The sequence below is a fragment of the Rhinolophus ferrumequinum genome, chromosome 10, assembly GCF_004115265.2.
Source record: "Rhinolophus ferrumequinum isolate MPI-CBG mRhiFer1 chromosome 10, mRhiFer1_v1.p, whole genome shotgun sequence".
Taxonomy (NCBI): Eukaryota; Metazoa; Chordata; class Mammalia; order Chiroptera; family Rhinolophidae; genus Rhinolophus; species Rhinolophus ferrumequinum.
Window position 1 is genome coordinate 32,048,203 of NC_046293.1, and position 14,582 is coordinate 32,062,784.

Here is a 14,582-nt window from a genome sequence, read left to right on the forward strand (position 1 = left end):
ACAATTACACTGAAATATCCATAGTGTAGTCACAGAGCATTCGTGCTCTGATTCCAAATTGGTTTCTCTGTTATAATTTAGCTAAGATCCACTTTTTCATGAATAAAATAAATCTAATTCTAAACTCAGTAAGTTTGGATTGCTTATCAAGAATACTGTAGAGTTGATGTCTACATTAGTTGGAAGATTAGATCGTATGACCTGTAAGAATTCTTTCAACTATAAGGGGAATATTTCAATTTATCGAAGTTTATGATGGACATTTAGTTTAGTCTATCATGAACTTTTTTCAGGTTTTAAAACTTTTTATTTGCATCATTTAAAAAATTGTGCATTCCAATAGTTACTATCATTTTAACAACAACAACAAATGGCACTCTGATGAAACAATATTTTACATCCTGCAGGACACCTTGGACCAGCTTGGTATTTTCTCTAGATTTCATTTTCATTCCAATCCAGTTTCTGCCTTCACCAACATGCAAGTTCTTTTTCTTCCCTGCCAGCCATACAGGCAAATGGGAGAGGCAGGCACGGCCTTCATTGTCCGTAATTCTGATGTGAAAAAGGGCAGCACAGTCATTTGAACTTGATCCAACCTCTTTGCATCTTACAAAGTTAAACAGCTAAAAGAAGTAAAATAAGAATGCAATGCTTGTGGAATGTACAGTGCCTATCGGTGGTGCGTGACCCATTACGATTCGCCTGCTTGCTTCTCCTGTTCAATCGTTTCTTTTGAAAGCAGTGGATTTTTCTCTTGCGTTTCTGTCGTCTTCAATTTCGACTTATTGAATTTCTCAATCTCAGCCATATCGGGTTTGTCAGACATGGTTGCAAAGGAAGCAGAGCAAGGCACGCGAACGAGTGGAGTCAGATCTGCTCAGTGGCGGTGGAGGAATCTATCATGAACTTCTACATAAAAAATGTAATCCTTAATTTTTTTTCCTGTGGTAAAATGTGGAATTGCCGCCCTTCTTCTCTAGGCATTTAAGAAAACAAATTTTCATAGTTTAATATAGGTAGAACTTAAACTTTTTGTTTTATTATAAAAATAAAATATGCTCAATAAATAAATGTTTGGAAAACACAACTAAATACAAACAGAAAAACTAATTGCAAAAAGTTAATCACTGCTAACATTTGGGTCTGTATTCTTCCCTGCTCCCCTAGTTACAGATATTTTCTACCAACAAAAAGCATGTTATAATGCTATTTTAAACCTTGCTTTTTTACTAATTATATATTATAAATATTTCCCATGTTAATAGTCTTCTAAAACCATATTTTAAATGGCCATTTGTTAACAACATAGGCATACCAAAATATGCCCAACAAAACCCAAATTCTTGGGCATTTAGGAAAAAAATAATCACTGTGACGAATAGCTCTATATGTATAATTTGCCTACATTTTTTATTATCGTCTTAGGATAAATTCCAAGAAGTGTAATTTCTGGACCAAAGGGGAAGGAAGGAAGGAAGGAAGGAAGGAAGGAAGGAAGGAAGGAAGGAAGGAAGGAAGGAAGGAAGGAAGGAAGGAAGGAAGGAAGGAAGGAAAGAAAGAAGGAAGGAAGAGAGAAAGGAAGGAAGGGAGGGAGAAAAGAGGGAAGGAGGGAGAGATGAAAGGAGGGAGGGAGAGAGACCCATTTTAAGACATTTGTCTTGTATGGCCAAGTTTCGCTCTGGAAAATTAATACCTATTTAACTCTTATTAGTAGTATATGCGAGTGCCACCTTCCCCACAACCTCCGCAGAAATGGATTGTATTTTCCTGGAGTCCTTTTTCTGCACCAAGTGTTAAATGTTAGTGAAGGAAAAGAACTGTCTTACAATTGTTTGCTTCATTCTTAATATAGTGCCTGCCACATAGTCTATTTACTAATTCAAAGAATGAATGAATAAATATATACTATTCTAAGCTAAATGGGAAGTGAATATAAAGAAATAATAGAATGCAGAGGAAAACAAGAAAAAGTAAACAAGGACTCAGGAGTTTGGCTCTACTCCTAACCAGTTTTACTCATCATAGGCAAATAATTTAACCTGTATGACTTCTTCTCAGCAGTGGCTTCATGGGTATGCAGCCTGTGCAGTCACATAAGGCCCTGTACTCAGAAGCTTCCTATGACTGGTTTTATGTTCTGCTGTCTCCATCTTGAATGCCTAATAATTTTGAACAAGGGACCCAACATTTTCATTTTGCTTTGGACCTTGCAAATTATGTTGCATTACTGCCTCTACTTCCTCATCTGTAAAACAAGATTAAAAAATGAAGCCCGTTCAAGCCACAGCAATTCTGATTCAGTGAGTTTTTCCTGAATACAACACAAGAGGCTACTGTTTAGGTACATAAATATCTTGGAACAATTTTGGGAGCCCTTCTAATTGCTTGATGAAGATTCTTCCTTCTGTGAATCATTCAACCCTTTTCCATCTCCATCAGTGTTCTCCTGCAGCCTCTCCCTTCTGATTCTGCTTCATAATTGCATTGGGTTATATTTACTCTTGCAGCACTCCAATCATTAACCTTTAAGTGTGAGGGGATGGAAAAACAGAAAGTCATTTCTGATGTTAAATTCTTCAGGTCTGAAAAGACAGGATTATCAACCATAGTTTTCTATAATGAGGGTACTGAGCAGAGTAAAAAAAAGACTTTGAAAAATCAATTCGAGCTTCAAAAGCATTAACTCATAAATAAGTAGAATCATGGTATACTATGGTTCCTCCACCCACTCCCCTTCCTTTCTTCCTTTTTCTCTTTCTTTTAACTATTTCTAAAAGCAAATCATCTCCATTCCCAAATAATTCCATAGAGGGCAATTCTCATATACAACTAATTCAGAAGGGAACAAATGTTGCTCCAGTTTTATTTTTGAGTAACCATTTTGAAAATAAGTGATGGACGATAGAGGAAACATCATAGCAAGCTGCCCAGAGATGGGAACAGCATGCAAATTACACTAATTTAAACTACCTTTCTTCTGCACTCTAGAAAAATGCCATCTTTATTTTTAAACATTTATATCTAAGCAGTTCAAGCTATTTCAAGATGTTATCTGTTTCAACACACTTAATGAAATGTGGTGAGTAAACATTCCGCCATTTTACAAAGAGATGGAAAGTAAAAATAACCTGCACTAAAGTTACACAAAGCTTAGATCTCTGAGTCTAATGCTTTTTGCTGCATCTCAGAAAGTGTAATAAAAACACACTCCTTGGTAATGGACTAGAATAATCCGAAAGTTTTTTTTTTTAACTCTTCTAAAATATTTACTATTTAGACTTTGTTATATGTAGAACAAACTATATGATATAAATCTTCTTGACAATTCTGTCTTGCCCCTAATTAAGTAAGGCTTTTCAACAGAGCATGTACTTAGAAGAATTCTGATAATATTGGCATGGTTGGTATTCTGAGCATCTCCCTGAGAACTGGGTATACAGAACATAAATACAACACAACATATGTCTATCAGTGCACAGTTGGCAAAAGTACCTATTTTGGTTCAAGTTTTCTGTCAGGTTTGCTTTCTGTTTGCAATAATATGATAACATATTGGCAATGTGTAGTATGATAAAGCAAGTAAAGTGATATGGCTATTTGGAAGGTCAACTAACTTTTGACTGTTAGAGTTCAAATTAAGATACAAAAGAAAGGAATAGTCTAATTGCCAGAATGAGTTAAAGCAGCTTCTGTAAGGGCCTGCCTCATTCTCAGTAAATAACAACGTAAGCAATGAGAATATCTGGTTCATCAAAAAAAAAAAAAAGTAGGAGTTGTTGAGGCATGAGGCAAATTTTGTGTATTTAATTTTGACGAGTGTGAAGATCCATCCATCCATCCATCCCTCCATCCAAAATATTGAGCACCTGACATACACGAGGCATTGTGCTAAGTGCTGATGAGTAAGATAGACTTGATATATCAGATTAGATTAAGTTTGGATGAGAGTTGCAGAACACCACACGCCCTCCTCCCTCCCTCCTCCCACACACAAAATAGCATTAGCTTAATCAGGATAGAATTGAATTTCTGTTTCACTTGTAAGTCTAAAGGAAGCAGTTCAGAGTTGTTACCTTCGCATTGGTGGTGCTACCTGAAGTCCTTAGAGACCCAGGCTATATCCAGGTGTTTGCTCTGCCATCTCTAAGGTGTGGCCTTTGTCTTCTTCATCCTAAATGGAATGCAGCCATCCCATCCACATTCCAAGCAGCAGGTTGAGGAAGAGGGAAAGAAGCAGGATTAAATATTTGCCAGCCATGTTTTAAGAAAAGTTCCCATCATCTGCCATACCTTTCTCTATTTACATCAATTTACCAGCACCCAATCCAAAGGCTCACATCTAGGTAAAAGGGTGCCTGGGAAATACGTCTTTAGTTCAGGCACCTATGTATCCAACAACAAAAAAAAATCTGGGATGATTTAATAGGGAAGAAGAGATGTTAGGGATACACAATTGATTCCTGCCACACATGGCTCCAGACCTCTGGTACCTAATACACCAAACAGAGCTCAAGGAGGGAGGAAATAAGGCAGATTCAGCTTAAGGTGTAATTTACCAATTTCAAGAAATCCTTGTAGAGGCAACGTTAATTAACGACGTAGCTCAGGTACCACTTTCTCCAGGAACTCTTCCCTAACTACCTCTCCTCACAAGATTGGATGCCCTTTTTACAAGCTTTTATCTTCCATCTTGCACAGTATCTGTCATACTATTTATTACTGATATAATGCTTGTCTGCTTATCTCGTCCCAACGACCTCCCACCCCAACTTGACTGAAATGCCTTGAGGGTCAAAACCTGACTTTGTCTTTCTTTGTATTCCCAGTATCCTCAGTCGAGTACATGACACAGAGTAGATTCGTGAAAAGTGTCGACTATTTAAATTGGGTGAATAAATAAACTGCAGATAAAGGATCTCTAATCAAATTTAATAAAGTAGTTACCACAGATTAAGTAATAGTATCAAGAGAAATTCTGCAGTCATCAAAATAATTAGCAGTAAATTTTTTGCTTATAAACACAAGAGATTCTTTTATTTTCACCAATATTTAGAATGTCTTCTGATTCTCTGAGCATGTTAAATACTGCTGAAAGAGAATTAATTGCATTTAGTCAATGATGAATGTTAAGACAATTATAAAAAAATTTAAATCACCCTTTTATCAAGATTGCCCCCTGCCCCCGAGCTTTCTTAAAATATTCTGGTAAAAAACATACTCGTAGCTAATTCTGCCTCCTTTGTATACATTGCAACATTGGGCTCAGAATGACACAATTGGAACTAGAATGACACACAAGACTCTAAACAGTATTGTTCCCTGGGTCCTAGATGTATACCCTTACACAGTTCTCGTGGGGCAGTCCTATAGTGGACAAGGCTTTCACCAAAATGAGTTCCATAGCTCAGTCTCCCTCCTTCCCTCCATTACCCATACGCAAACTTAAAAAGAAATTTAAACTGATACAATTTATTTTTTTAGCCTTTTTTATTTTAAACCTGTTCATTTCCTATTGTAATTATTTATAACTTTTTTTTTTAATTTTCTTAGGTCAAACATGTATATTTTTCAGATCACAAATTCAACTGATGAGACAATTTTGAATTTCCAACTGCTTGATTTTAAGAAAAATGTATCCAAAATAGAAGAGTTTTGTTGAAAAGCCTCCAGTTTTGTTTTTTTAAGCACTGTACACTGTTATCTTATGATTCATTCACTTACTAAACATTTATTGAATACTAACTATATACAAGGCACTGCCTATGACAATATATTTGCATTCACGTTTTCATTAATTTGGGCTACATGATATATTACAATTAACTACAGATATTCTATTTTAGATTACTATTTATATAATTCTATATGTAACTGAAACATGAACAATGAATTGGAAACTGAAGAAAATTGAAATTAAAATATCAAATATGTACGTGTGTATATAATTTTCTATAAAAGGAGATGAATTGGCAGATAAGAAATTTTTTCTTGTTTTAAGCAATTCTTAAAATACTATTCTATTTTTAGAAAAAAGTTATCTATTCAGAGAGCATTGGTATAATATGTAAAACACTAACAACGAGGAAGGAAATGATTCCCCTTCATTTTTTCATTTTTCCCTTGGACTCAAAGCATGAGATCTGATACCCTTTATCAATTATAGCTACATATATCATTAGTAATTATAAGCTTATTTGTTTTTATTTCCCCCGTTCACCCAACTATAGTATTTGATTCTTAAGTACTACCTAGTATTTTTATCAATGTTACATTTTCTAGGAAGAATTTATATTCAAAAGAAATTTCCATAGATCCCTTCAACAAATTAAATACAATGTTGAATCCTTTCTGTCCTTCAATTTCTCACTCAATGTAACTACAAATCTTAGTATTTTTTAAGCCAGGTAGACACTCTGTAGAAAGCAGCTATTTCATATACTGCTGAGCTGCTCTTGGGCCCACGCCATTTTTTTCTCCTCTATATGGAACAGCCTATAAAAAGCTTAAGAGAATGTTAAATCTTAGAAAGGATAGAAACATGACTCACTGGCAAGTTGCAGCAATACAAACAGAAATAAGAATCAAATACAGAGTGCTTTATAAAATATAGGGCACTATGGAAATGGAAGTACTATTATTCATTCATGTAAATAACATTTATTGAATGCTAAGTGATACAGATAAATCAAATGTTTTCATTTAGGGAGTTTATGGAGGAGAAAGAAATGCAGGCTATAATAACAATTCAGTAGAGAAGATATGGGATGATGGCCGAAGGAAAAATTTAGGTTGGCCTAAAGGAATCGGGGATGTTTTTTGAGCAGAAGTGACTTTTGAACTAAGGATTTAAATTTCAGTAGGGGTTTCTTAGGTAAACAGACAAGAGGGTATTCTAGGCAGAAAGAAGAGTGTGCACAGAGACTTGAAAGAGCCTGGCTTGTTCGGAGAACAGTAGGCCATTCCATATGGCTAACATGTGGGCGGGCAGGACTCAGATCAAGCAAGGCCTCGAATGCCAAGCAACAGTCTTTGGATTTTATCCTGCAGGTTTTTTGAGCCCTGAGAGGATTTTATACAAGAAAGGAACATAATCAGATTTGCATTTTTAAAAAGATCATTCTGGTAGCAGTGATGAATGCTCATATCAGGATATAGGAAACAAGGAAGAGAGATAATGGGGTGATCTATTTAATACAATTTAAAAATCGTATTAACCAACTAAGTGGGGGAGGATGATTCCCAAGTTTCTGATGTGGAAATTTGTTTGGATGATGGTCGCATTCCCTGAGCGCGGAATACACAAGGTGATGGCAGTATTTGGAGGAAAAGTGACTTCTTTTGGAATGTTGAGGTTGATGTACTTGAAGAACATCCAGAAGGAATATTCCAGAAGGAACATGTCTAGAAGGAAATTTGATGTATGGTCTGGAACACAGGAGAGAGGGCTACGCTGGAAATGTAGATTCAGGAATTACAGTCGACCCTTGAATGTGTGGGGGCTAGGGGTGCCAACCACCGACCCCCTCCCACAAAGTTGAAAATCCACTTATAATTTAAGTTGGCCCTTCACCTACTGGGATTCCCAACCACAGGTCAGAAATACTGTTTTCGATCTGTGGTTAGTTGAATTCATGATGTGAAACCTAGGGATACGAAGACAGACTGTATATTTATTGAAAAATAATCCATGTGTAAGTGGACCCACACAGTTGAAACCTGTATTGTTCAAGGAGCAACTATATTATCAAACGGAGAAATGGTTACTGTATATAAGAACCAGACGTTAGTGTATATAAGAGTTACCAAAGTGCTTATTAAATGCCAATTCCTTAATTTAATCCACAGATGTTCTGGTTAAATGGGTCTGGGTAGAGGCCCAGGAATCAATATTAAGTAACTTTTCAATAAGCTTCCTGGTGACTTTGTCGCAGATGGTCTATAGCAAGGGCAGGAGAACTACAAGGTAGGGGTGTCATGATACCAAAGGTGGCAAGTTTCAAGGGGTTTAAGTGGTGACATGTGAATATAGCTGGGAGGTCAAGAAAGCTTGGAACTGAAAACATCCATTGGACAGCCTACAGGGGGATACTGGTGACCTGGAAGAGCAGGTGCAGTAAGGTGGTGAGAGCAGACACCAACTGCAGTAGGTACAAGGGGGCTGGGGTAAGGAGGAGGACACAATGATGAGTGAAGGAAGGGAATACCTTGTGGACAGAATTTGAAATCTAATAGCCAAAGGACCTGGTTCAAGCCCTAAGTCTGCCACTTAATGGCTATATTATATATCTTCGTACAGCCCATTTTCTTGTTTTTAATATGTTACTATGTCCGTTACAGAGTCCTTTGTACAAATTAAGTATGATATTGCATGTGAAAAAATGTTGTAACTTGCTGTTTCAAACTTTTCTATGAACAAACCATCTACGTAGCAGAAAATCCCGAACAGTTCTATACAGCAGGCATTTTACCTTTGTCCACTGTGACAAAACAACCCTAACTTCAGCCACTGGCGTGCTCACCCCATAAAAGCAAAGGACTTTAGAGGGAAAAAACAATCACATGTATTGTCTTAAATAGATCAGTGCTCTTTATGGATGAGGATCCAGAGCTTTGAATGGGGAATGGAGGTTAAATGATATGTTCAAAGTCATACAGCTAATTAATGACAAAGCCAGGTATAAAATTTGGTCAGACTCCTGACTGAATGTCCCCACACTCTATCCAGCCCCCTGCCCCTACATTATACCATACTTCTTAATTCTTCACCGTTGGAATTTTGGTCTTTTCCTTTTACAGCAAAGCGAGAAGTAGATGATTGGAATTTTGCTGATTGGGGTAAAGGAAGAGCTGTTTAATTTGAACAAGTCTATGGGGTCAGACATAAATTCCTTGAGGATATTTTTGAACTATCTCCTTCCCTCTTATTCTCAAGTTTCCAGGCAGATGCCAACTTAGTCTAGAACCCTAGCTGTAGCACAGGGATAAGCCAACAGCTGGGTAACTAGGGCTGCTACATAGTCCCCATACAATGGTCCCCATTCATAATTGAAGCGCTCTCCAAAACATCAATATTAAAAGACCGTAGTTTGAGACTGGCCTGGAGTGGTTCACAGGACATGCTTGGAAAACAACTGTTATGGAAGGTTTATTTCTATAAGGACAGATATGCTACTTCCCACATTATACCTAAATATTCGTGTTTCCATCTTCCTTTCTAAGATACCCAAAGCAGGCCAAATTTTTCAATCGCTATCATCCAGGAGAATGGCTGGCATGCAATTGAGATCCTATTTATGGTTGTTGAATGAATGAGTGAAATAATTTTATCCATAACTCTCTTATCAGTTTATTCCTTAACAGAAAAAAATCTCTAATAAATTGACTTCTACATATTATTTTTCATCCCTATCTTAGACCCTAAGTCTCCATCCCTTCTGCCCAGACTTCCAATAAGCTAATTGGATTCTCTACTTTGCCCTTTCTTACATTTCATGATACATAACACTGCAGTTGACTAAAGGAACTGTTTACAATATTCTCTATTTTGTGAACTGAATAATGTAACAAAACATATAACGTAACAAATATATTTGGAAAGACAACCTAATCAGTTACAAAACTTTGTTGGTAGAGTTCAATAAACATTAATGTTTATGAATACGAGATGTTTCTTGATAGAGAAAGGAATTTCTTTCTCAAGAGCCTCTGCTGCTTTCTACAGCTCATGCTTTTTTCATTACCGGTAAGGGGGGGTGGGGTGGGGCTGATTTGCTGATTTGATGTCACCTTGTTCTGTTTGTTTTTTCATATTTTATCAAACTTTCCTTTCAGTTTTCCTTGCTACCGTGTGTATTTTTCTGTTACATTTGAACTGGCAGTTCTTTAGAACAAGGATTGCCCTCTATGTAGGAATAGAATTATGTTTATTTTTAGTGCTCAGTACTTTTAACTCTTCTTTTTTTCAGAGAAGCTGCAATAATTATAGGATAATACTCCACAAAAAGGCAGATCATGATATAAGAAATTGAAGTCTCGTAGGCTGCAAATATAAAAAATGCAATAAAAAGCAGAGGTTAGATATGAGTTTAGGAATGAGTCAGTTATTGAAGAGGTATGGGGTGATAAAAACAGGGATATGTTATTTGGAAATAACTCTATTGGAAAGTCGAAGCATGGGAAGAAAATGCAATTCAATAACCATTCAAGTACTGACTCAAGGTTGGGGAGGATTCAGTGATGGGGAAGACATGATTCTTAGCCTCCCTCCTGCAGTGAAGGAGACACACATACACACGTAACTGGAAGTAAAGCAGACCAGATCAAGCAGTGCCGTCATAGAGAAACGGCACTCTAGAAAAATTTTGCAAAAAACACAATTTTACTCATGAAGAGTGAAAATTATCTAGAATGCCCAAAACCCTAATGTATGAAGCTGCTTTTATTAGCTCCTGGAAACCTGAGGATCATTATTTCCCCAAAGCATGCCTCATTTTGTATGTATGTTGCTGAGTTTTTTTATTTACTGCTTTTCCTAAATTTTGGGACATATTATAGAATTGTACTTAAGATTTTAGGTGACCATTTAAGCACTGTGAATGCAATTTCTTAAGAGACATATTTTTATTAAGTGAATCTCTATCACTTTTTGAAATATTCCTTGCACTAATGAATCTTATGAAATCAAAGATTCACAGCTTAAAAGAATCTCCATACAACATATGGTCAACTTAAAGTCTTCTCAGCAATACAGTCAAAAAGTCAAACATTATGGCTAGTCTAAGAGTTACTATGATATTTAAAAGATTTGCTTTAGATTTAGATGTTTAAATTTGTAATGGTAGCACAATATAATTTCTTGCAATGTTATATATCCAGTGACCAGTGATGGTAATGTGGAACATTTCCTTTTAGTTATTCATTGATTAAAAAAAAAAAAAAGTCATCTTTTCCACAGACTGGGCAGGAGATAAGATGTCAAGAAGTAATAAGTAGTGAAATGAAGGAGGAGAATGCAAAGGAACCAAGAAGAGAAAACATTAAAGTGACATTATTTTTTTCCCCTGTGTATCCAGACAGACAGGAAAATTATAGCAGTAATTGCAGACTCCTTTTCACCAAAGATAGAATGGCCTTGAGGAATTAGAGTAAGAGAGAAAAAGTCCATAAAGATTTATCCTTATCCAGGCCCCACTGGACTTGCTGGATATGGCGTTGGCCAAGGTGATTTACCCTTTCTATGCCTTAGTTTCCTTAAATATTGAAAAAGATTATTATTCGCCTCTTGGAGCTACTGGGAAGATGAATGAGATAATGTTTCAGAGGCACCCAACGCTGGTGAGAAAAAGGTGCTGTAAGAATACCAAGTACCGGTAGTACTATTATTATTGAACTGTGTATTCTGTTGGAATGAGTCATCTTGCTGCAAAGATTCGTAAGCAATTCCAAGTGTAGCTGAGGACCAGACACAACGGGAAGAGGCAAGTACTCTTAGGTGGTGTTAAGAGAGCAGTCCTCACTTGCAGTGAAATCTGCCCTTCTCTAATTCAAAGAACAAAAATGTGTGTGGGGAATGAGATAAACATGACTTTTAAAATAAGTATGGCAGTGCGATTATACAAACAGACTGTGGAAATACTAGAGCCAGTTTGCCTCCAGGCTTTGACACTTCCTATGACCTTGGGCAAGTTACTATTTTTTTAAACCTCATTTTTCCCATCTAGAAAATGGGGATTCTAAAAACATCTATAGCGTCGCTGTGGGGACTAAAATGTACACCATTTCAAGGACTCTGTAAAGTTAGCTATTATTGGAATTTATGGGAGATAGGGAAAGGCAGAAATCAAGATTGACAATAAGTGAATCTTTAAAAAAATGTAAAAGGCAAGTTTTTATTTTATAAAGCATTATATGATTTAAGGGGCCTAAGAAAAGGAAAATTTGTTTTGGCAAGCCTGAAGCTACTCATTTCACTGGTCCGAGATAACTAGTCAAGCCTTTGATATCTGGCACACAAAACACAAACAGGAAAAGTCTTTCGTGTGCTTTAATAAAAACAGCTTTCTATTTTAAAGATACATATATATATTATATGTACAGATAGATAGATATATGTATAGTATATATTTTGAAAAATCTCTAGGATATCCAATTGGTCTTATAAAACAAAGCTCAGATGCTGTGTTTTTGTCGTTTGAAAGAGAGAGCAATCTGGGGAGCGGACATTTCACTCCCCTTGAATCGCGCTCGGGGCTGGGAAGCCTTGGGGCAAAGCCCTGGGGGCAGAGGACGGTTTTTTTGTGTGTGTGCTTTTTTTTTTCTTATCGATCCCGGAACCTTCCTTGGGGCGAGGTGGGGCGGGAGCTAGAGAGGGGCGCGAGGGAGGGCTCCGGTTTCGGGGCGCGGCGCCGCTCGCCCATCCCCCGAGCGCGCGCGGCTGGGCGGCCGGCCGGCGGCCGCTGAGGATGCGGAGGGGCGGTGTCGCGGGCCCGACCCAGCCCGGGCGGCGGGGCGGGCGCCGCCCGAGGGGGTAGAGCGCGCGCGGGGGCGCGCCGGGCCGGTGAGGCGCGCTCCGGCCGCGCTCGTTCCGCGCTCCCTCAGCTCGCTCGCTCGATCCCTCCTCCCGCGGCGGCAGTAGGAGAAGGCGGCGGCGGCGGCGGCAGCGGCTGGGGATCAGACATGGCGGCGGATCTGAACCTGGAGTGGATCTGCTCCCTGCCCCGGTCCTGGACTTACGGGATCACCAGGGGCGGCCGAGTCTTCTTCATCAAGTAAAGAGCCGGGGACGGCGCGGGGGCCCCGAGGGTGCGGGAGGCTGGCGAGAAGGGGGAGAGCGAGCCCGGTCTGTGCAGCTTCAGCCCCGCGGCTCCTCCCGCGCCCCCGCTCACGCTCCGTCTCTGCCCCTTCTCTCACCCCTGCAGCGAGGAGGCGAAGAGCACCACCTGGCTGCACCCCGTCACCGGCGAGGCAGTGGTCACCGGGCACCGGCGGCAGAGCACAGGTAACGCTGAGCCCGGCCGGGCCCGAGCGGAGTTGGGATCCGTCGGGAGGAGGCGGCAGAGCCCGGGCCGCCAGCCTCCCGGCAACCTGCCCGGAGCCGTCGTCCCCCGGAGGCAGAGAGGTGGGGCGGAGGCTGGCGGGGGCGGCCGCAGGTAGAGGGGCCACAGGGAATCCACCGCCGAGTTCTCTCGAGTCTCTGGACACCTCTCTTCTCCGCAGCCTTTCATCACCACTTGGAGACGGCGCCCTCTTCCTGTGCCCTCTCCCCTATCCCAACCTGGACACCCCCCCTGCCCTTGTGGTGGCCGACTCCCGTCTCGCAGGAAACCTGGAATCCAGAGTTTTTCCTCGGGCAGTCACTCCTGAATCCTCCTACTCTCCCAAGACTTCCCCCACCCCGCCCTTTCAACCTTTACGAAGTCCTTTCCCACTCCCTTCCCCGCAGCCCGGGACCCTGCCACTGGTCCACCAGGATAATGTATTCACATCCTCTCCCTCCTCCCGGGAGAGCAGCCTCCTGCTGTGCAGCTTCCTCATCCTCTTAGCTGGAATTTGTGGGTAGATGGCTGATTGAGGAGGAGAAGGAGAGGAGTTTGGGGGGTGCTGCGATCCTCTCTGTGACCAAGAACAGCTCAGGAAACGCTGGGCGCTGCTCCTCCTGCCACCAGAGGAGCAACCGGAGCCGGAGGAGGCTTTTGCAGCTGCAGTTGCTGGCCAGCCAGATTCAGAGTCCCCGGCAGCAATACTGAGGTTGCACAGACCGCCAGGAGGCGGTGGGCGTGCAAGGGGGTGTCCCGTGTGTGGGCATTTGTGCCCTAATTGGAGGGGGTCGGCGGGGAAGCTGATCTCTCTGGAGCCTTTGGTAGCTTGTTTGAATGCTAAATGTGAGTTGAGGTGGATGGAGCAGGGCTGGTGGTAGCTTCAGTGCTGGTCTGGCTTGCTTTTGTCGTTCTTTGTTTACATTCGTGAAACTTGTTTGTCTTTGAAACGTAACATGTGTTCTCTTACTGGCCTGCCTGTATTTCTGGTGATTGGAAAGGCTTGAGAACAGTTAAGGTCGGAGATGAGGCCGGCTCCAGCAGTGCTTTCAGGATAGTACTTTCACTCCAACTCTGAAATTCTGTGGATCTCTTAAAGTTGCCAGGATATTGAACAAACCTGCCTTTTCTTTTAAATTCTGGAGTTCTCACTGAAGTGACTAATGTTTCCAAATTTGCAAAAAGGTGGAGGAGGAAAGGGAAGGTTGGTGTAGCAAACATGAGGTTACATTTTTAAAGGCATTTCTGACTAATAACATCGTCATATTTCTTAACTCCCCAGAGCAGTCTTTGACCTCAATATACCTTTCAATGTTTTGCATACACATTTCAACTTTGCTGGCCTCTTTGCCTTATGGGTAGTAGTAACAAATTTATTTCAGAAACCAACATGGCATTTAAATTATTTAGCTTAATCGTCTTGTGGAATTGTTTCTTGCTTATTTTGGTTATGTGTAATGTAAATTTATATCTCATTTACCCCCACAGATTTGATCATATTCATACCACAGAAAAATTCTCTTAATGATTTCACGTTAATTTTTT

General features: G+C 40.0%; 2 protein-coding genes across 12 annotated transcripts in view; one reads left to right on the plus strand and one right to left on the minus strand.

Annotated features, from left to right (window-relative positions):
- Window positions 1-608: 608 nt before the first annotated feature.
- On the minus strand, window positions 609-882 carry LOC117029073 (thymosin beta-4-like). The gene has a single exon (XM_033118057.1). The coding sequence runs from the start codon at window positions 827-829 to the stop codon at window positions 695-697; it is 135 nt and encodes a 44-aa protein (XP_032973948.1). The 5' UTR covers window positions 830-882; the 3' UTR covers window positions 609-694.
- An 11,662-nt stretch (window positions 883-12,544) lies between these two features.
- PLEKHA5 (pleckstrin homology domain containing A5) overlaps window positions 12,545-14,582 on the plus strand; it is a 206,602-nt gene continuing 204,564 nt past the window's right edge. For 3 of the 11 annotated variants that reach the window (XM_033116874.1, XM_033116876.1, XM_033116875.1), the window contains exons 1-2: window positions 12,548-12,770; window positions 12,921-13,000. In XM_033116874.1, the coding sequence (XP_032972765.1) occupies window positions 12,679-12,770; window positions 12,921-13,000 (172 nt within the window). In that variant the 5' untranslated portion in view covers window positions 12,548-12,678. Of the gene's footprint in view, window positions 12,771-12,920; window positions 13,001-14,582 lie in introns of all 11 variants that reach the window. The other 8 variants (XM_033116878.1, XM_033116887.1, XM_033116880.1 and 5 more) reach the window with 5 other exon arrangements.

Bases quoted from the DNA above. Each gene is read 5' to 3' on its own strand.
- LOC117029073 (XM_033118057.1), bottom strand. From the start codon at position 829: ATGTCTGACAAACCCGATATGGCTGAGATTGAGAAATTCAATAAGTCG.